The sequence below is a fragment of the Marmota marmota genome, unplaced genomic scaffold (assembly GCF_001458135.2).
Source record: "Marmota marmota marmota unplaced genomic scaffold, marMar, whole genome shotgun sequence".
Taxonomy (NCBI): domain Eukaryota; kingdom Metazoa; phylum Chordata; class Mammalia; order Rodentia; family Sciuridae; genus Marmota; species Marmota marmota.
This window is the reverse complement of record NW_026000005.1, coordinates 16,966,560-16,988,250: the sequence shown is the minus strand read 5'-3', so window position 1 is coordinate 16,988,250 and position 21,691 is coordinate 16,966,560. Positions and strand designations below refer to the sequence as shown.

At 40.1% G+C, this 21,691-nt stretch overlaps 1 protein-coding gene across 5 annotated transcripts in view; it reads left to right on the top strand.

The window, feature by feature from the left end:
* Ankrd44 (ankyrin repeat domain 44) overlaps nt 1–21,691 on the top strand; it is a 329,913-nt gene that overhangs the window by 91,932 nt on the left and 216,290 nt on the right. For all 5 annotated transcript variants that reach the window (XR_007349421.1, XM_048808229.1, XM_048808231.1 and 2 more), the window contains exon 2: nt 14,283–14,366. Coding sequence is in view for 4 of the 5 variants with exons in the window: in XM_048808229.1 (XP_048664186.1) it covers nt 14,283–14,366 (84 nt within the window). In the remaining variant the exon portion in view is untranslated. The remainder of the gene's footprint in view (nt 1–14,282; nt 14,367–21,691) is intronic.

Here is a 21,691-nt window from a genome sequence, read left to right as displayed (position 1 = left end):
CTTGGGGAGTTGAACCCACCTTTTCTGTTGAGGAAATAGAAGTTCCTGTTGCCTGGGTGACTTGCCCTCGGTTTTATAATGCCCAGTGATCAAGGTTAGCTCAGACTCAGGTCTCCTGGCTCTTCGGGTAATTTCTTTCCACTTCCCTTGGTGGCCTTGTTTCGACATTCTTGATGGGTCATGATTCAAGAGGCAAAATGTAGTCTCATAATGCCAAATGTCCTCAGAGTGCCCTGAAAGAGAGCAGGCCTTGACACATCCCGGCAGGCTGCTTCTCTCTCATGAGACCTTGGTTTTACTGCCTTTGGCCAAGCCTAGTTCTGTCCCTTGGCACAGGAAGGGCAGCCAAAAGTCTTCCTTACTTAGAACAATGGGACCATGATCTCAAAAGAACCATGATCATTTTGTGCACTGACAAGGTAACAATTTCTGAGTTTTGATATCAGGGTGTAGTGCAGATCCCCAAATCTAGATTTAACATGCAAAGACACTAACGTGGTGTTCATAGCATTTAGAGCCAATGTCAGAATATGGGTGAGGAGAAGGATGTGGAATCACCAAGTGAGGAGCCAATCTCAGTTTTGGGGTTACAATGGACTGTAGGACCCTCCCTTTTCAATATTGTGTTTCAGACCTCAGCCCTATGTGACTGGGCTAGTGCAACAGAGGTCAAGGCACTATTGTTTTTCCCCTAACACATAATGGAAGAACACAGCAAATCAAATTTTGTTTAAATTCAGTAATTCACTCTTCTTATTAAAAGCCCTTGTTTTCTGCAATATGATTGTAAAAATGAAATCTTCAAACTTGGCATTCAAGTTAACATCCCGAGAGTGAATCTTGTTTTCCTAATGTTTGAAAAATATGTTGAAAGCTAATCTTAGACTGGGAGGGGCAGTGAGAAAGAGCTAATCATAGACTTCTCTGTAGTGCCCCCTCATCTCTGAAATAAAAAGCACCTTAATTTACTGACGCATATTTCATTTGCAGACCTTTCTCGTGGAGATACTTATGTGCAGTATCAAGGCATAATATATGCTTGGCACATACACTGAGCCCTCAAATTATATTTACCAAAAAATATGACAAAATTTAAAACATGTTAATAAGTATATTTTGTATTTAAAATGAATTTGGGTATGTCACAGACATGTGATTGTAATATGGAGTGGAAAACCAGCACTATAGTGGCTATTAGCGTCAGTATTTTCACAAAGGTTTTGTTTCTCAGAAGAACTCAGTTTGGGGTAAAACTGCGATCAGTTAAACTTTGATATTGCTTTCTCTCATGTTTTTCATGTTATTTTCCAGATGGACAGGAACAGCCTAAATGACTGCTATTGTTTGAAGGGCACACAACAAGGTAGAGTGTGTGTGTGTGTGTGTGTGTGTGTGTGTGCAAGCACATGTGTGGTCAGGGTGAGTGGGGCATGGGAAAGATAGGAAGGAAGAGATTTGGAGGTGCTTTCAAGCTTATGCTGGTTGGAAGTAGTGCATTCTAAGTCGTGGTTAGTGTAATGCTTTGTGGAGGCTAAGCTTGGGATTCTTTCAGGTTTTTGAAAGGCTGGGTAGGGCTGAGAGGACTAGGAGAAGATGGTTTGGAATTGCAGTGACTTGGAGGAGGGACCACTTATTGCCACTCTTCTGAACATGTACATATCTAATGCCCTGGCTCACGTGTCATCCCAAAATACAGCTTTATTTTTCTTCAAAGGTCTAAGCCATTCCTACACATTTGAGTCCTGCCTCTCCCCCAACACTGCTCTGGCTTCTTAGCTCTTCTTGTCCCCCCTTCTCTAAGGCAGAGAAGGCTCCTGGAATTTTGGGCTAAGGGGACCTCTCTCTGCAGTCCATCATTGGGCAGAAGGAAGACTTGATATCCATTTGCAGCAGGAGCTCAAGTCAGTCCTAACTAACATAGTGTAATTGTTCTGTGTGTGGTAGGGTTATTTCCCCAGTTATATCTGGCACTTTCGGAGGAAGGGACTATGTCACACACTTCTCTTGTATATTTCATATAAATAGCATATTTTAGATACTCAGCAAATGCCTTCAGCTCTGGTAGCATTTCTTTGTGCAGTGTGTGGCCAGGAAAGGTACTTGTAGAGACTTGTTTTGGGGAAACAAACTAGAAATAAACTGAGTGCCTATCCAAAGGGGGGTAATTGAATATGTTATGATGTATCCACATTATAAAAAGAAATGAGCTAATCCCATAACTGACCTATCTGGAGGATGTCCTCAATATATTATTATTAGTAGTATTGCTAATTGAAAGAATAGAGAAATTATTCTTAAAATTTCAAGAGAAGGAAATAGTAATACTAAAATCCAATTTTTGTGAAACAATTATGATAATCTCACATATCTGTTACCTATTTTTTACATACAACAGGAACATAGGGAAAGCTGTCAAAAGATACACATTGACCTGTTAACATTGATGATGGAAAAAGTTATTCAGTTTTTCTTTTACCTGTCTTTGTACTGTTGCCATATAACTACTAAGGAAAACTATTAGGATTAAAACCTAGCAAACATAGTCAAAGAGAAAATGCATAGGGGTTTTGATGTATTTTACAGTCTCTTTTCCATCTTGTTTCCTCCTATTTTTGAAACTTCATGATTGTGGTACGTATTTTAACTGAATATTACTTAGCCATAAAGAAGAATGAAATTATGGCATTTGCCGGTAAATGGATGGAAGTGGAGACTATCATGCTAAGTGAAATTAGCCAGTCCCCCAAACCAAAGGCTGAATGTTCTCTCTGATATGAAGATGCTGGCTCACTCTAGGTGGGAGGGAGAAGTGGAGGCTCACGAGATTGGACAGGGGGTAATGGAGGGAAGGGAGGGGGCTGAGAATGGGAAAGACAGTAGAATGAATCAGATATAACTTTCTTATGCTCATATATGAATACACAACCAGTTTAACTCCACATCATGTACAATCACAACAGTGAGAAACTTCTTCTACTCCATGTATGTTTAATATGTCAAAAAACATTCTACTGTCATGTATAACTAAAAAGAACAAATAAAAATTATTTTTACATGGAAAAAAAACAAAGAAACTGCATGATTGAAAAAAAAATGAGTTTTGTCCTCTGACTAAATTTTAGTTGGTGAATCAAAGAGTATGAAAAAGAGATAACATTATACTTGGGTTAGGTACCCTGGTTTTGTGCTGTTCCTCCAGCTCAGGACACGGAGTTGTGTTTTTTCTTTCTTCTGACAGGAGGATAAACTTTTCTTCTTACCCAAACCTAGACTGAGAATGTGGCACCGAAACTGAAAGCCCAGGGCTCTGGTTTTTGTGGTGGGGTGGGGAGAGAAGTAGCAGGTTATACAGAGTCAGGATGCTAACTGACTTCAGAGCCCCAGGAACTTCCGGTCCAGAGCTGAACAGAACACAGTAAGCTTGCACAGTGGAACAGTAAAGACAGCCCATGCTGCAGGACTTCCGGGGCTCCCTTGCTGATGGTTGGGGCAGGCTGCTTGAGAGAGACCTGCTTCCTGCTTGTGTGCAGTCATACCAAGGGGGCTAGGCCTTGCTACTGGAAAGGTGGAGATAGTTCATTTACCTTTCAGATCTGCCTGTTGGTCACCTTAAGAATGCTCCCTTGCACGTTCAAAGGATACCCCATCCCCAGAACCATTTTCTTAGACTGCTGCTGGAGTATCCTTACTTGTTTTGCCACCAGTTTTCCCCTCTAGTTCATCATACAATGCATTTCCAAAGTGATGGTTCTAAAGCACAACTCTCAAGTCACTCCTATGCTCAAAAAATATCCCTCAGTCCTACAGAAGAGAGTCCGAGTTTATTAGCTTGTCATTCAAGGCCTTCTATGATCTGATCCTTGTCTACTTCTTGGCCTGCCTCCTGTTTCTCATGCTCCATTCAAACAAAGCTGTTCCCTGTGCATGTTTACTCTCTCCAGTTTTCATTTCAAAGATTGCACGGTTCAGGAGGCCAGAGACAATTTCTCTCCCTTTTTCAGGTACTTCTCATGTGGTATTTTGCTTTATGTTCAAACTGTGTCTACTTGTACACTTCCTGTTATATCTTGGTCATTCTATCAAGGGAAAGATTGACTATGACATCTCAGCGATAAATTTCTTATACTTAGTAAATTTATTATTTGTAATGACTCTGTTGAACTGAGCTGAATGTGGTCATCTGAAATGTGCCAGAATAATTTTTAGAAAACAAATCTTTCATCTCTTGTTGGGTTGGCAGCATGTAGAAAAATAAAGGAAATACAAACTTGGTTGGTGGCTCTGCAAGGAAATATGATATGACTGGCCTTTTGGGGTAAGATTTTCCATTTTATATTATCAAATGTTTTTCAGTCTCTTAGGCTCCTCTCTCTTCCTGCTGTCTTATCATTTCCCTTTGGCATCTGTCACCTTGCTATGATTTTGGGTGGGAAAATGAAAGATGCTTCCTGGAAGAGTGCACAGAGGACAATCTCTAAGAGATTTGCATTCCTTTTGATTTTCCTGGTTTTGTGGACAGCAGGGGACCCTTCATTCATCTCAGGTAGATACCAATCCAGATCCTGGTCAACTCACTGCCGTAGACTTGCAAGTGCTCAGGACAGTCAAGGTGAGGGAGGAGACTCAGTTTGCATATGTCCTTAGTCCCCTACCTGTGCAGACATGGGTGAGTTAAACTGCTCTCTCCCTTTCCAAAAAATGCACATGGAATTGAAAGACATACATGCACGCACGCACGCACACACACACACAGAGAAGCAGGAGTTAAGGGAAATTGTCATGACTTTGCAAAGTCTTGGTTATGTAGAAAGTGACTTGCTAGTATTTTGAAAGAATCCAGGCTATAACAAATTTTAGACTAATTCAATTTGGAGTTTGCCTGAATCATGAATGACTTAATGACTAAGTTGGCCCATTCATCTCACATATAGTAGTACCAAGCCTCTTAAATACAGCAGGAGTTGCCACTTATTTTGCTACAGTGATGGGCCATTTTCTGCTATATTTTTAATTTATTTATTTTTGATACTCGAGATTGAACCCAGGAAGGCTTAATCACTGATCCACCTCCCCACCCTTTTTTTTTTTTTTTTGAGACAGGGTCTCACTAAGCTGCTTAGGGCCTTGATAAACTTCTGAGGCTGGCCTTGAAGTTGTGATCCTCCTTCCTCAGCCTCCCAAATTACTGGGATTATAGGCATGCTGCTGTATATTTTAAAGGAACACTTTGCATTGTTGTCCTTTTTGGGACAAGGGATGCACATAGTAAGTAAGAATAAAAAGTCGTTTATTATATCCTAAAACTGAAAATGACTTTCTGTATCCAAACAGGCAAAGAAATTATACTGAATACACTTGCAACCCTGATAATCATCTTCTGGCCATATGATTTTTTTCTCCACAAAGATATACTTTTATTGATTCATATTATTAAATCATCTTTTTATTGATTCATATTATTAAATAATCTTTCATATTTGAAATGACATGAATTTAATGTGCTATGTGATACAGTTGTACAAAGAATGTAACCAAAATGAAGATGGGGGAAAAAACCCCTATTTAACAGTTTTTCAAAACAGGAAACAGTTGTAGAAGGACATATTGTTGTTCTTTTTTTTCCACCTAAGTTATGTTGATTTAAATATTCTGTATGAACTAACCTCTGAGATCTGTCATGCTTTTGCTTAAATTGGCTTTCTTTAAAAGTTAACTCCCCAACACTATTTAATTAACTCAGCTAAAGTTTAGAGTTGATCTCAAGCCATTTGAAACGAGATGGAGTGAGAAAAGGATGTGAGGAGTTGGCGGCAGATGCCGATGAAAACATGGCACTTGGCAAAGCGCGTCTGCCTTGTTTTGCTTTGCGTTTTTCTTTATGGGTATGGCCTATGTTTGAAATGTGATGATTTAAATTCTGTGATCAAGTGACAGTTCTGACTAAACAGAGCTTCCATCTGCAGAGGTTCTGTGAGTGTGTGTGGGTGGGGAATGGAAGTGTTCCAGAACTAGAGGAAATAACCTCGACTTCACCTGGAAACATTAGTGTCTCCGGGGCAGGAGTTTTGGGCTATATATAAAGAGTGAAGGAAAGTGAGCCAAATTTGCATCTAGGAAGAGAGCCAGCATCAAAGACCCAAAAACAGTATCCGTAGTTTCCACTCTGTCCCTGTAAGTAGACTTGAGGAGCCTGTGACAAAGGAAGATCAGAAAGGCCCTTCCTTGGATTGTGGCCACTGCCTTCTAACTGGGTCTCAAACTCCAGCCTCCTCCAAGGCTTAGTGCTCCCCATGGCCTGACTGAATGTTTGCAGAAAACTCCATTCCTTTCTCTTGCTCAAGATCCTAGTTCCTGTTTGTCCACGAGATTAAGTTAAAATGCCTTCTGCTGGCATGGTGTTCCCCCAAGCCAGCTATTTACTTTTCTAACCTCATGTTCTATTTATTTCCCAACGTGAAAAATTTACACCACAGTCTAATTCTTCAAAGTTTAGCTTAATGCCTACCATCTCCATCTTTCTGATAATGCAAATGCAACCCGAGACACCCCCTCCCCCTTTGAAAGATCATAGCCCTTTGTTTCCTGACTTTGGGTAAGACTGTCTAAAAAATTAGCTATTTTCTTGGGAGTAACCATATAGAGAAAAATAAAAATATAGCTACTGTTTAGTGTGGAGAGAGACTGTATGTCCTATGTATGGTAACTTTTATGCTTGTGGGCCATCAGGTTTCAGTGTTTCTCCCTAGGGAAGCATATTGAAACTGAAGCTGAATTCCTGATATCATGTTGTATTATATTATTATAAAGATGGCATTGAGCTGAGGTACCGAACTGGGAAAATTAGGAAAACCAAGTTCTTGGTCTCAACTTTGCCACTAATAGGCAAATCATTCAACCCCCTCAAAGCTCCAAACAAGGAATTTGTTTCCTTTGTGAGCATCGGGAGATCACTGAAGAAAGGTTTGTATCATTTATAACCTTACTGTACAGGTTTGTATCATTTATAACCTTAAGTAGTAAAATTACAGTCTCAAGTCCCATCAACTAGGCATGAATGTGTGGCACATTTTGATAAGCCAGAGAGAGATGATGTACAGTGAGTTGTTATTATTTGGTTTCACAGTTTAGACATTTGGGTACAGAGAAGCTGTGTGACTTTTGACGTTGCCCAGTGTGACAAAGACCAAACAAGGGTCCGTTTGATTTTTGTTCCCCTTCCTGTAAAATCTTCTTGTATGATGGTCCCCTCTGCCTTAGAGATAGTATTGACTGGATTATAATCCTAATCTGATTTATTTGTTTTGTAATTTTTAAGAAATCCTTTATTTATTCTCTTTGTAGGATGGACATCAACACTTGTCTGTGAAGGCTTGTGAGATCGTTACTTTGAAGTCAGCAGTAACCACTGTTTCCACTGAGTGCACTCTAGACATCTGGTCTCGTACATGGGGACATGGCATATGTTGTGCAACTTCTTAAACACATAAACTGGCTATCTTAACTTTGTTTTGTAGATAGGCAACTATGGCTAGGATTGAATCCCAGGTCAGTTAGAAATCATAACACTGATCTCTGTTCTTGGGTAAAAAGTGAGAGCACAGGTCAGGAAAATCAATAGTACCTCTAGATTTGAATTTAACCGATACTATTGTTTCTTGGTTTCCTTTTTCCTAACTTCCTGTGAGTGACTAGTAGCAAAGTTGACGTACCTGGGCTTCATTTTATCTCATGTTAGCTGTCCCCAGGTGAAGATGCTAATGAGCAGCATTATAGAGCAGAGAAATAGCCAGAGAATAACATCTCAGATAAGGACTGAGCAACAAAGGATATGAATGTTCCACAAACTGGGAAATTGGCCCTTAAATAGCCATTTCATTTTCAGTGCCTGTGTGTAATTCTCATTTTGGAAAATGTTAGGTAAAAAAATTAATTTTCTCCATTTTTTGATGAAATGCATTTCATTTTTCATCGTGTTTTAGAGTTAACAAGTAGCTACTTAGAGGATATATATTATCACTTGGAATTTATGCTTTTTCTGTTTTTATTAATAATTAGAAATATTAGAAACATTTACTCTGCAGCATTGTCTATAAGAGACATTTTCAAACATACAGTCCTGCCTCACTCTTTAATTAAAAAAAAGTTTATGAGGGCTTAGTGTATTTTATATAGTTCTGATGACACTTAAACAGATTTTGACTTTATGATCATCATTATCTTTCTGTGATGGAGTGAACTTCTTCCCAAGTAAAAAGTAATCTATACTTAGGAAGTACCTAATGGCAGTTATAGCAGATCACACAGCAGGACCCACATGAATAGAGTTAGCAAGTTTTGTCCATTAAATCTAGTGACTCGAACAAATTTTTATTACCCTTTTGGAAAAATGCAAGCGCTGCCTCATGCAAAAACCAGTTGTTACCTAATGAAATGTTTCAGCTTGTTCATGTAAGCTGATGGCTTCATATGGCCACATGGTGCTGCATCAGCTATTAGCTACTAATAGCATGTTCCCACATTGCTCCCATCTTAGAATGCTCAAATATGGGCAGATGTTTAGAATATCATTTTTTAAAACCTTTTGGCTGTTGATCGATTCCCAGCATCCAGTCCTGATTAGAATGCAGGGTGTCTTCTTTCAGATTTGGAATTTTTAATTACCTAATCAGAAAAAGACAAGCAGGAATTTGTAATGCAACGACGGAGCATCTCCTGAATGCTTCTTGGACTTATTACCGTAGTCTGTAGTTCTTGATGCTCATGCATTGCTTATCTTTCAAAGACTAATTACTAGTAAAGAACATGCAGCTCTAACAGAGAAATTGTAGTGTATTGTACAGCGATTTTAGCAAAAATAGGATTGGTGGTGTATTATGAAATCCTTGTAGGGATAGGGGTTGGAAAGACAGCCTCATGGCAGGGTGCAGTGGATAATCTAAACCAGTGGAGCTCACTCTGTAAAACACAGTGGGTTTTAGTCTTAAACGAATGACGTGTCTGATGCCACTAGTAATATATTTTCAGTGGAATTGAGGGAGCAATTGAACTGTGTTTTGCTATTCAATGTTTTGCAATGATGAAGTGATAATTTAGTCCGGGGTGGGGGTGTAGATAATTTTGTTCTTATTTCCTAAAGCCCTGGACACTCAGGGATCAATAGGAAAGTTGGGTTGTTTTATTGTTCATTTGTTCTTTGTATACACATGGTGTGTATGTATGTTTCTTATTACTTTCTTGGAAGCTTGAGTTCTTTTATCCTTTAAATTAAGTGGATCCTTCAACTACCTCACTTGCCTTAATCACACAACCTGAACATTTAACTCCAGGTAACAAATGACCATCTTGCTCCCCCTAGTGGAATTGTAACTCTACTTCAAAGTTTGAGAGTTAAATGTTTCACTAGAACACGTTTGATTTAATGTCTTATTTTTGGAAAGTAAATATTTTCCAAGTTTATTTTTGAAGAATGAGAATAAAAAATATTGCAGTGAATGAGATAAAAGGGATTCAGGTAGAGACAGTGGTGTTCTGATGATAAGATTTCACTTCCTGGTGTTAGCGAGGTTAGCTACAAAACGTATAGTGGCTGTCAAATTCCAGGACCTCTCTGTTCTTCACTTCTATCCTTGGAAGGTCAGGTGTCATTAGCCTGGTGGGCAGTCACCTCTAGAAGTCACTGTCCACACTCCTGGGGGAGATGGGAGGGTGCTGGTTATTGGTGATATGGAAAGACAAGGACTAGTCCCATCCCAATAAATATCACTTGTGCCATTGGAAACTAGGTTCAGGAAGTATCCTTCTGCCTTCTGAATTTACTCAAGAGACCATATCAGTATTCGCAGCATATGGTAATTATCCCAAGCTAATAGCTGCTAAGTCTTCTAAAAAATTCTGGTAATCGAAGCTAAAATAATTGCCGACTCTCTTCACATTTTCCTTTTTTTCCCTTGCCACATTTGATTTAATGTCTTATTTTTGGAAAGCAAATATTTTCCAAGTTTATTTTTGAAGAATGAGAATAAAAAATAAAATATTTGTTTTTCAGGTGATCCTTGTTATGATTTAGTGTTTATTGAACTTTGTACTCTATTCTGTATCCTCATATGTAGATGCTAGAACTGAAATGTGGGAAACTGTTAAAAAAAATACAGCTCTACTTGTTGAAGGATACATTCTAAGACTCCCATGGGGTGTCTGACACCACAGATAGTAATTCTGTCCATATAAAGTTTTTCCGATACATCCATACTTATGGTGAAGTTTAATTTATAGATTAGGCACAGTAAGAGATTAACAAAAAATAATAAAATAATTACAATAATATACCTTAATGAAATTGCCCGAGTCACTATTATGCTCTGAGGCCATTAATAAGTAAGAAATACTTAAACATGAGCACTGTGATTCTCTGACAGTCACTTTGATAAATCGAGACAGCCACTAAATGATTTATGGGCAGGTAGTATATACATAATGGCTACACTGGATGAAAGGTTGATTCATATCCCAGGTGGGGCAGGCATAAGATTTCATGATGTTATGCACAATGGCACACAATTTAAAAGTTATGAGATTACTTACTTCCAGAATCTTCACTTAATATTTTTGGACTGTGGTTGAGTACCATTAACTGAAACCCATCGAAAGTGAAACTGTGGATGAGTTTCAGGGAGGGGCTATTATATCTTTATATACCAAGGATTAGCACCCTGCTCTTGTGCAGATAAAGCTTTACTTTTAAGCCTCATCAAGGTCAACATAAAAGCTATAATGGATATCAGATCGAAGGGCAGCACAGTATATGCCCTCAATAACTTATGAATAAAAATATTGTAATTAGAATATTCCCCCTTTCTTAAAATTATTTAAAGAGACACTATTTAGATGCATTATGTTTCAAATATTTATTCTAAGATTTAGTGTTTATCTGGGGAAAAATGAAACAGCAGAATTGAATTAAAATTTCATCAAAAAAGAACATCAAAATGCTCTCTGGGCCTGTTTTATTTGTGGTGTATAGGGGGGAAAATCAAGAGAAAAGCTCATAAAATTAAAAAACTTCTGTTTGCTCATGAGTCAGAGTAATTTAGTTCAAGAATTACATCCATGCAAACATACAGCTTTCATTTAAGCAAAGTGTGAATTTTGGAGTTCTGGTTTGGAATCCTGTTGTGTGATGCTTGTATTCACATTTGCAAAGGCAGATGTTGCTATGGTCACATAGCACAGCTGGACTATAGATGTCCATCTAGAAGGCTTTGAGCCCTGGAGAGCAGGCAGTGTTTGAATGGAAATCAGCATATCTCTCTGCATATATGCCTAAGCCTAGCTCTGTATGTGTACAGTGTACACATGTGCAGCTGTCGGGATCTGAGTGCATATATAAGCCTGCAGCGCTGGAGAAGTTACTACCACAGCTCAGCCTCTTCCCAATGGATGCTGGGAATTTTGCGCACTGACAATATGATACAAAGCCGCTTTTAGCAGTGCCCAGGGATATTTGGGAAGCTCCACCACAGACCTCTCCCTTCTTAAGGACTGTTCTGGTGACCTTCTCTGGCAGCTGTGTCAGAGTGCCTCTCCTTGGGGACATTCCAGGCATAGCTTGGAAGGCTTGCCTTTCTTGAGAGGCATGAAGACCTAGTGAATGCAACAGAATATCTGTCTGCATTCCTTACACTCCTGAGGGATAGGCTTTGCTTACTTTGCTGTGTTCCTTTAAAGTGACTGACTGGTGCTTAATGACTGGGGTAGGTTTGCACCTTAGAATCTTATTTTCTCAAGGGTAAAGTGAGCACTGTTGATTTAACGCCGAAATCCTGTCACACCTGGCTTTTCTGTGTCATCTATAGTTGTTGGTGTTTGGTTTTTAAAATTTTTCTCTTTAAGGTTCAAAAACGCAGAAATTCACATATGAGCATTTAACTGTGAGCATGGCAGAGAATTATGAAATAGATAATTGAGATTCAGCTGGAGGCTGGGTCAGCAGGTAGTCAGCAAGAATGTGGAAGGACCTCCTTATTTTGGGACAGAGCAACCAGCTAAACTGAACCAGAAGAAAACCAGTATTCTTTTCAAGATCATCTTTCTTGCTACTTAGTTGTTGGCAATTGGAGAAAATATATCTATACCTTGGAAACATAGTAGACCTGACAGAGCATTTGGGGGTGGGAGGGATACATCTGTCCATTTTCTGGTAGCTTTCATGACACAGGGGAAACCTGTGGACAAACATCTGGCATGTTGAAATATTCGCCTGCAGTGTGACATGTTTCATGTAGTGTTTCCTTAAGGAATCTTACTATAGCTACTGTTAATGCTTATATTGGTCCCCCAAACTATCAACAAACACCATCAAAACCTGTAAGAAAGGCAGCAGGAGGGTTAAAAAAGAGAAAAGAAAGTTTATGGGGATAATGAGGACTCAGACTCCCAAGTAGATAGCATGGGGAGAGGTCAAGGTAGATGATGATATTTTACCCAAAGTCAGTGTTTGGCAATAGTTACTAAAAATTAGATGGTGACTTATTAAAAATCTAGTCCCCTCCATCCCCCAGATATATTAAATCAGAATCTCCAGATAGTAAGTATCTTGGTTGATTCTTAATGGAAAGACAAATTTTGGGAAACTGCCATCATCTACTTGTCTACTGGGACTAAAATATTTCCAAGTTGTAGGTAAATGTGCAGTTTATGTATGTACATGCTTGTATGTGGGCATATGTGTATGTGATTGCCAACGATTTTGAAGTTTGAGAAGAAATGGTCAAATATTCCATATTGGCATCATTAAACATCTCTTAACAAAAAGCATTAATTCTTTGTTTGGTTACAGAAGGTTTTCCCATACATTACCTCATTTGATCCTGATTACAAACCCATGGAGAAATTGGGCAGCAATAATCAGGCTCAGTCCTAGATTACCCATGGGAATTGGGCTCAGCATGTGGTTGGAAGTGGTAGAGCTGGCTCTGAATAGGATTTTTCACCGTGTGGGGTAAACCTATCATCCACACCTCCCACGGCCACTTTTCTGCTTTCATCCCACACTCTAGTCACCAGGTTGATGACTGTTTTTGACATGTCAGGTTCTTCTTATGTCCACCCCTTTGCATATCTGCTCACACTCCTGGATGCCCCTTCTCCCCTGTGGGCAAACTCGTTCATGAAGTTGCCTTCCACAAAGCTTTTCTGAATTTGGTTTTGTCCTTACCCACCCCTGACCCCACCAAGCTAGTTGCTCTTTCAGCTGGGTTTCCATCACACTTGATGGATCCTTCTACTATGTATTGGGGTCTTCTTTAGTATGCATGGGTTTAATAAGAGCTCAGTAATGGCCCCTCTGACATTCTAACCCCTCACTATACTACTTAAATGGTAGATTAAATCATTTTTAAATTAGTCAGTACTTGTTGGCTAAAGCTATGGGAAGCATTTGGGAAAGACTTAAAGGGTTTTACAAAATTGTCAAAAAAAAAAAAAAAAGTTCAGGTGACCTGAAGCATGGCCACTAACACCCTCTATGAATGGAATTGTTTGAGGCTTCTAAGGAACATTTTCTATTAGGAAGTGGAAGAGTGATAGGACTCTTAGTCTGTTTGGGCAACAGCTCTCAGACTGGGTGGCTTAAATAACACACATCTATTTTCTTACAGTTCTGGATGCTGAAAGTCCAAGATCAAGGGCTAGCAGGGTTGGTTGATAGCAAGGCCCTTATTCCTTCTTGCAGTATCCTCTGTGGCCATTCTTGTGTATGCAGGTTAAGAGAGAACTTGGGAGCTCTGTGTCTTCTCCTCCTCTCATAAGGACATCAGTCCTGTTGGATTAGGGCGCCACCCTTATGACCACATTAATTGTCTTCCAAAGGCCTTATCTCCAAATATAGTTACACTGAGGGGATTAAGGCTTCAACATATGAATTTGTGTGTGTGTATGTGTGGGGGGCACAATTCAGTCCATAACGGGGACTAGAAACACAAAATCATATATTTGGAAATTTTAGGGCCTATCAAAGACAATTTCAACTACAGGTGATTTTCATGTTACACTTACTTTAGTTCATAGCCCTATGAATGCTTTCAGGTTGCATTATAGTTATTTCTTTATGTAAATATCTCTCCAACTAGACTTCCAAGTGAGGGTAGATCTGAACCTTATTTATTTTTGTCTGCTGATTATAATTGTCTAATGAACTTGGAGCAAATCTTCTTCTCACCGTCTGCCTCTGAATGCAATACAGTGTATTAATTGTAGTTCTAATTCCTGTTCCCTTGTGTTTACAGCCGCCTCTCGTCCAAGCAATCTTCAGTGGTGATCCAGAGGAGATACGGATGCTCATACACAAAACTGAAGATGTGAACGCACTGGTAAGAGATGCTGGGGTTTTGTTGCTTAGGCCTGCTTCACCTGGGCAGGCAAGGCTCTTCTCCTGTTCTGTACTGCGAAGCCCTTTAGTAAATGGTGAAAACTCTGGATGCTTTCTTAGAATACTGTTTTATAAGCCCACCCAATAAAATACAGATTTCAGGAAGGAAATATACTGAGATATGGTTATCAAAATATTAAAAATTAAATTTCTGATATAACATATATACTTCTTTATTAACACTTTAAAACAAGATACAGCAGATCCCAATAATGACCATAAAAAGTGAAGCTGGACATGGTGGCACATGCCTGTAATACCAGTGACTTGGGAGACTGAGGCAGGAGGATAGTGAGTTCAAAGCCAGCCTCAGGAAATTGAGGTGCTAAGCAACTTAGTGAGACCCTGTCTCTAAATAAAATATAAACAAAGAACTGGGGATGTGGTTCAGTGGTTGAGTGCCCAATCTTCAGTATTCCGCCTTGCCCCCAAAGTGATGAGCATAGTCAGTATTTTGAGTTATACACCCTAATCCTAATATCATCTGTGCAATGCCCTCAATTTCTACTAGTGACAGTGTTGATGCTCTTGTGGCTTGCGTTCTTGTGGCTTGCTGTATGCATTCATAATGTAAGAAAATACTAAACTTCAATGAGACATCAGTACAACTAAACATGTAATATTCTCTTCCAAGGTGATGAGCCCATGTAGCAGGGCTTGGCAACCTGTGTTCCTTCACCTGGATGCATTTATATAGGCCACCAGCTATGAGGTTTCCATTTTTTAAATAGTTTAAAAAAAAAGACAAGAGAAGAGTAATATTTTGTGACCCATAAAAATGATATGAAATTCAAATTTCAGTGTCCATAAATAAGGTTCTGTTGGCACGTGCCTTGCTTTTGCATGGTAGCAGCTGAGCTGAGATTTTGTGACAGACTATACATAACCTGCAAAAAAAAAAAAAAAAAAAAAAATTCTTTCTAGCTCCACAGAAAACGTTTACTGGTTTCTGCTCTACAGGGTTCACAAACCTGGGAGGAATGACTGGCCCAGGCATCCTGTGTTCCCCCTGAAAGTGTATATAATAGGTATGTGCCTTTGTGCACCTTGTGTATTTCTCTATGAAAAGGGTCAGGTATTTTATCAGATTCTTAAGAGATCCCCAAAAGATTGAGAATCAGTGGATCTGGAAGGTTTTCAAACAAACAAGCCAACCTGTGATGAAGAAAGGTAAAAAGTGTTAGTAATTTACTCTTTTAATAGTTTCCTAGAGGTAGGTTGAACAAGCAATTATGTGTGGTACATGCTACTAATTCTCTTAATGTAATTCAATTATTGAAATACTCAAGTCCACCAGGGAGAAGAGTTCTCTTTAAAGTCTCTAGTGTTCAGTGGAAATGACAGAAAGGGTCAAGTGCCTCTTTAGTGTAAGCAGAGCTTTGCCAGGGAGAGAGAGATGGTGTTGAAGGCTGCATTTCTATCTGGTTGCTGAATGCTTTATTCAGAAGGCAGGTCTTGTTCTGTGGCCACAGCCATTGTTTCATGGTAGTGCAGGTTGGTGTGACTTTTTGAAAAGGCTTGTAGGGGTTAGTCCCCAGCTTGTAGGGGGTGGGGTGGGGTGGAGGGGAGGATGTTTTGTGACATTTTTGCAAGGTAAGCAGAGATAGAGCCAGGGACAGACTACTGGAGAAGACAATTGGGCACTGATCCAGAGCCTTCGAGGTGTGACCTGTACTTTTGAGAGGAGGCCAGGCAAGTGAGTTCACTGTCCAGTCTTCTGATATCACGGGAGTCCGCCCAGCCTGTTTGGTGGCTGTGGGCCAAGCTTAGGCAAGCCCAAGACAAGGTTACTACCTTTTCCTGATGATCATGAGCAAACAGAACTTTTGTTCAGTCACACACCAAGAAAGGTTGTACTGGCTCCTGAATGGCCTTTATTTCTCCTTGGGCAAGTGACAAACAGTTGCTGGCTGATAAAGGTTTAGGAGAGATTAACTTAAATCGTAACCCAGCTGTATTGCTGAATTAGTTAGATAGGTTAGCTGCTCTAACATGTAGACTCCTGAATGTCTGATGGGTGTATGACATGGGAAGTTTAGTTCTCTTAGGAACAGATTAGAGGAGTGACCACTATTCTACATAGGGGCCCAGGTAACAGTCCAAGTTCACTGTTGGGATCGTCTCCAGTTTAGTGAGCCAGAAGGGACAAAAGTGCCCTGAGGAGAAGTGTGGAAAGATCTTTATGGATCAGCTTGGAAGTAGCATGTTTCACTTCTGCTCAGACCCCATTCACCAGAGCTCTGTGATATGGCCACACCTGACTACACGGCTGAAAGTATGTAACTGTGCCCCACCAATATTTGGTCGTACATAATCCTAGGGAATTCAAATGATGCCTCTTACTTATCTATGGGGTTGTCTTATCCATTCTACAATTACTGAGTTGAGACCATGCTAAGTGCTAGAGACAGAACAGTCTGATAGTGCTTTCTCTCATGAAGTTTATAGCACAGCCGAGAAATCAGGAAATGAGAAATCACTCTATGGCACTTTTTTTTTTTTTTTAAAAAAACTGGGAATGAACTTGGTGGCACTCAACCACTGAGCCTCCTCCCCAGCCCTATTTTATATTTTATTTGGAGACAGACTCTCACCTTGCTTTTGCTGAGGCTGGCTTTGAACTTGCGATCCTCCTGCCTCAGCCTCCTGAGCCATTGCGATTACAGGCATACGCCACTGCACACGGCATCTATGGTACATTTTTGTCAGTGAAAATCCAGGGCACTTTGTCAGGGGAGGGGGTAGGTTGATCATGAGGATCTGACAGAGTGTGTGTAAACTGTGGCCTGAAGGACAGTAGGAATTTGCTTTATATCTGTGTGCCGCTAAATGTACGGTAGGAGGAAAAGGTGGGAAGAAGGAGGAGTAAATGATACATGAGCAGCTGCATGGCTGAAGGAAGCCTGCCTTCCTTAGGCTCAATGCTCTTCTTTGCCAGTGTTCCTAGGGGATCAGTCCGATTGAACATTTCCCCCGGGGTTGGGGTGGAGTGGGTCACGCAAGGGAAGTGATTGCTGGCAGAGGACCTAGAGAGATGGGAGACGCCTGAAGATCTGATCTGTAAGCCTGGAGTGCATTCCAGGAGAGAGGAGGAGAGGCTGAGAACTGATACACCTGAATGTCAAGGAAGGGAAATATATGGTGGAAGAGCCTCCTGTTCCTAGGAAGACAGTGTTTGCTTCTCACCTTTCGCTTTTCTTCCTTTACTCCCCACTTGCTATTCTCTTCTTTCTTTCTGGTGCTGGAAATGGAACCCAGGGCCACATGCATGTTAAGTATGTGCTTCACCATTGAGTGTACCCCAGCTCCTCGCTGTTCATTTCTATCCCAGAGTCTGAATTTTTCACCTTTCTTTTTTTCCCTCCCACCTCTCCGTGTGTTTTGATGGGCATGTGTTCTTTGGTGTAATTCACTCTTTGATTAGCTGATCCTGGTAATAGAAACCAGTTTCATTCAATTGGCCCTCTGTGTTTTCCTCCACTTTCTTTCTCACTAATGGTATTCATGAACCTATGCTTCAACGAAACCAAATTACTCAACCCTTTGAGATTCATTTTATTCTCTTGTGTATTTCTTACTTCTCTGTGTCCTAATTTCACCTGCCCTTTCATACCTACTGCTCCTTCCGCTAAGGTGTCCTAATTTTCAATTTCTGTCTGCTGACTTCTCTGCTACCTCCCCAACCCAGCCAAAGAAATCTACCTCTTCTCTCAACTCCCACAGTTCTTTATACTTCATTGATCACTTTCCACTCCTTCAGTTATTTATTTCTATATTTTGCATCTGAGAGATGAATATGCTTGATGACATGATCATGATCTCATTTATTCTCATTTGCTCAATTGCCCAGCCTAGTCTTTGTTATACATTGAGTGAATGACTTAATCCCACTTTATTGAGTCAACTTGTGGTGACCTACATTTTATTTCTCCCCTCGAGGACTAATTGTGGAACAGAGTAAGCATCTGGCTTAGTGTCCCTCTGGTGTAAGTTGTAAGATGGAATTCTTTTTTTTTTAATATTTATTTTTTATGTGTAGTTGGACACAATGCGTTTATTTTATTTACTTATTTTTGTGTGGTGCTGAGGATCGAACCCAGGGTCTCGCACATGCTAGGCGAGTACTATACCGCTGAGCTACAACCCCAGCCCCGAGATGGGAATTCTTGAAGGATTAAAAGCCTATAGATTGATTTGAGGAGACAGGAGGATCAGGAGGAGCACTCTGGTTCTTTGTGTGGATTCTTTGGCTACTGGTGTACCACAGCCTGGAAACATGGGATGACCATTGTACACTCTGAGAAATCCATTTAAATTGACCTACTATATGGGCTGAAAATTAGAAAGTTTCTAGAAGTCTCCATCCAGCTAACCAAATTGAACTTGAGGTGGAGAATAGCTTCTGAATTTCAAAGTTTCAGGATGTAGGGACCCAGAAAAATCAATATGTGAACTCAATAAAATATTCTTGGGATTATGTTCTGAAAAAAAATGTTAAGAGGACTGACTTACCATGCCACATGCTAACAGGGACAGAGAAAAATTGGCACCTGTCCACGGTGAGTGGTCAAGATGGGAAAGGAACTCTGCCATATGAGGAGTAGTTATAGAAATTGGTGATGTTTTAATAGACTTGGAAAGGCCAGGAGAAGTGTCCTAAATAGTTCACTTTATGCTGATAAGTTAAACCTGTCATATGTCATGTGGTTGTAAGCTACAGAAAATAATATTTCAGGTCAAAAGATAAATAATAGCTGTGTAAAGAAGGAAGGAGCTGGGTGCGGTGGCACACACCTGTAATACCAGCAGCTTGGGAGGCTGAGGCAGGAGGATAGTGAGTTCAAAGCCAGCCTCAGGAAAATTGAGGTGGTAAGCAACTCAGTGAGACCCTGTCTCTAAATAAAATACAAAATAGGGCTGGGGATGTGGCTCAGTGGTCAAGTGCCCCTGAGTTCAATTCCCGGTACCCTCCCCCCACCAAAAAAAGAAGGAATGAGTTGACTCCACAGGTATGCTTCTTGAACTTCCTCTAGACTGGAGGTTCTACAGGTGACCAACAGTAGCAGAGACAGCCCCATTCTCCTGTCTTGCATCATTCATGGTACTTTGTTCCTTTGAGTCTTCAGGATCAAAATTTCTTCTTGGGATAGCACTACTAAATTGGGGTTGGCATGTAAGTTGAAACCTCCTTCCCGCACCTGGACTGAGTGATATTTAGTCTTTTCCAACTGTAAAAAGACTGTAGTTCCAAGATTTATGAATCTCATATAATAGCAACCCCTGATGTTTGCTTCTTTTTTAAAAATATCATTTACAGAAGCGCACGTGCACTCATGCTTATTATTATACCAAATAAAATTAACAGTAATTGCTCAACATCATTTAGTACCCAGCACATGCTCAATTTTATTTCAATAGTTTAAAAAATGTCTTTTTACAGTTGAGTTGTCCCCAAATTGATTTAGTCCATCTATTTTATTCAACAAAATAATTTTGTCAAGCAGTTAAATGTTTATTGCTTGCACTAACAGGATTTGACCCAAGTATATTGATGCAATTTCTTTACCCTCTCTAATTCCAAGATAGAAGGAGATAATATATGAAAATAATGAAATAAGTCTTGAGACAAAAGCTAAGCTTGTCTCAACAAAAAACTTCTAGTAAACAAAAGGGAGAAAAATCATCACATCTGCAGTTCTTGATTCGAGGAACTAATTTAGGTGATGCTGGCCTGCTACTCTCAAGATCCAAATGAAAAAAAGGACACTGGCATTGTATAAGGAGGTGGCTTTTGGCCTGGAGTTATAGCTCAGTGGTAGAGTGCTTACCTAGCATGTGTGAGACACTGAGTTTGATCCTTAGCACCACATAAAAATAAGTAAAATAAAGGTATTGTGTCTATCTACAACTAAAAATGTATATATTAAAAAAGAGGTGGCTTTTTAAAGAATGAGACATATTGACGATAATAAGCTTGTAATTTATTTGTGGTGTGTGTGTGTGTGTCTTTGTATGTATATGTTGGGTGTTTTACTATTTCTTTTAAAAACAGAATATGTTTTAAAAATCCATTCATGAGGGCTCAATATGGCTCCACCCAAAGAACTTGGCATGAGCAACCTACTCTCTTCTCTAAATATTTCTCAGCTTGATTCTATCATGTCAAATTTCCTCAAACATTAGAAAAATAAACCGCAGCCTAGATTTCGATGCTTCTTGGTTTTTGTGTATTTTTCCTCTTACTTGCTTTTCTTCTCTTTTAATAAAGAATTTGATATGGGAATGAAGACCTGAGATGTTTTGCCCTCTCAGAGACTTGGCTATCCTCTAAATTAGACCTGAATCCATAATTCTGGGAAAACAAGAGCTGCAGGCAGGGGTGACAAACCAGATCTCAGGGTCCTAAGAATGCCAAAAGTGCCTTGTCAGTGGGTGTGACGAGTCACTCGGCTCCCTTCAAGTGCCAAGCAGGAATGCAGGTGCCCTGTGCCTAGACTTCAGTTTTTAAAAGAAAATACAGGAAATCTCTAAATTGTTAAATGTTGGTTCCCCAAAAAAAGGTTCCAACAGTGTCAGGGCCAAAGAAAACATATCTGTGGGCCAAATCCAGCCTGTAGGCCACTGTTTTGCTAACTGTGGATGAGAACAGCAAACATTGAGCAGTTGAGGTTTCTCTGGTCACCTGCATCTGGAACACTATTGCCAAGGTCCTGTGTCCTGGGGAGAGCAATGGCTTGTGTTTGCTAAGTGTTGACAGCATTTCTGGCCGGGTAGTCAGGGGTGGTGGGGGGTGAGAGGGGAGCGTAGGGAAGCTGGTAGTTCCTTCACAATTCTGGAAATGGTGCTTTATGTCCTCAGGGTAGGTGCACTGACAATACTGTCATATCCCTCTGCCGCTCCCTGGTTGGACCCTTGCCCAGAATATGGGGTTGTGACTTCAAAGCCATGACCTGTGTCCTGTAAAGGATGATTCATGAACTCTTGATGGCACCAGTCAGGTTTGTAGAGATGGTGCTTCGTGGCCACTTAAAATGTGTGAAGGCAGGTCTGATTATCATCAGTCCTTGTTATCCTGTGGAGGGTGCTCAGCAGTGAGAGGCCTGATTTCTCCAGCACTGAGTGTGGAAGTTGGGGAGCCAGCCTCTGAGAGGGAGAAGTCTTACATGGTATATGATTTACAGCCTCCCCATAATAGAGATGGGTGTTTTGGAGCTCTGGAAACACTCCAACTATAATGGCAGTAGTGTGTTTTTTTTTTTTTTTTGG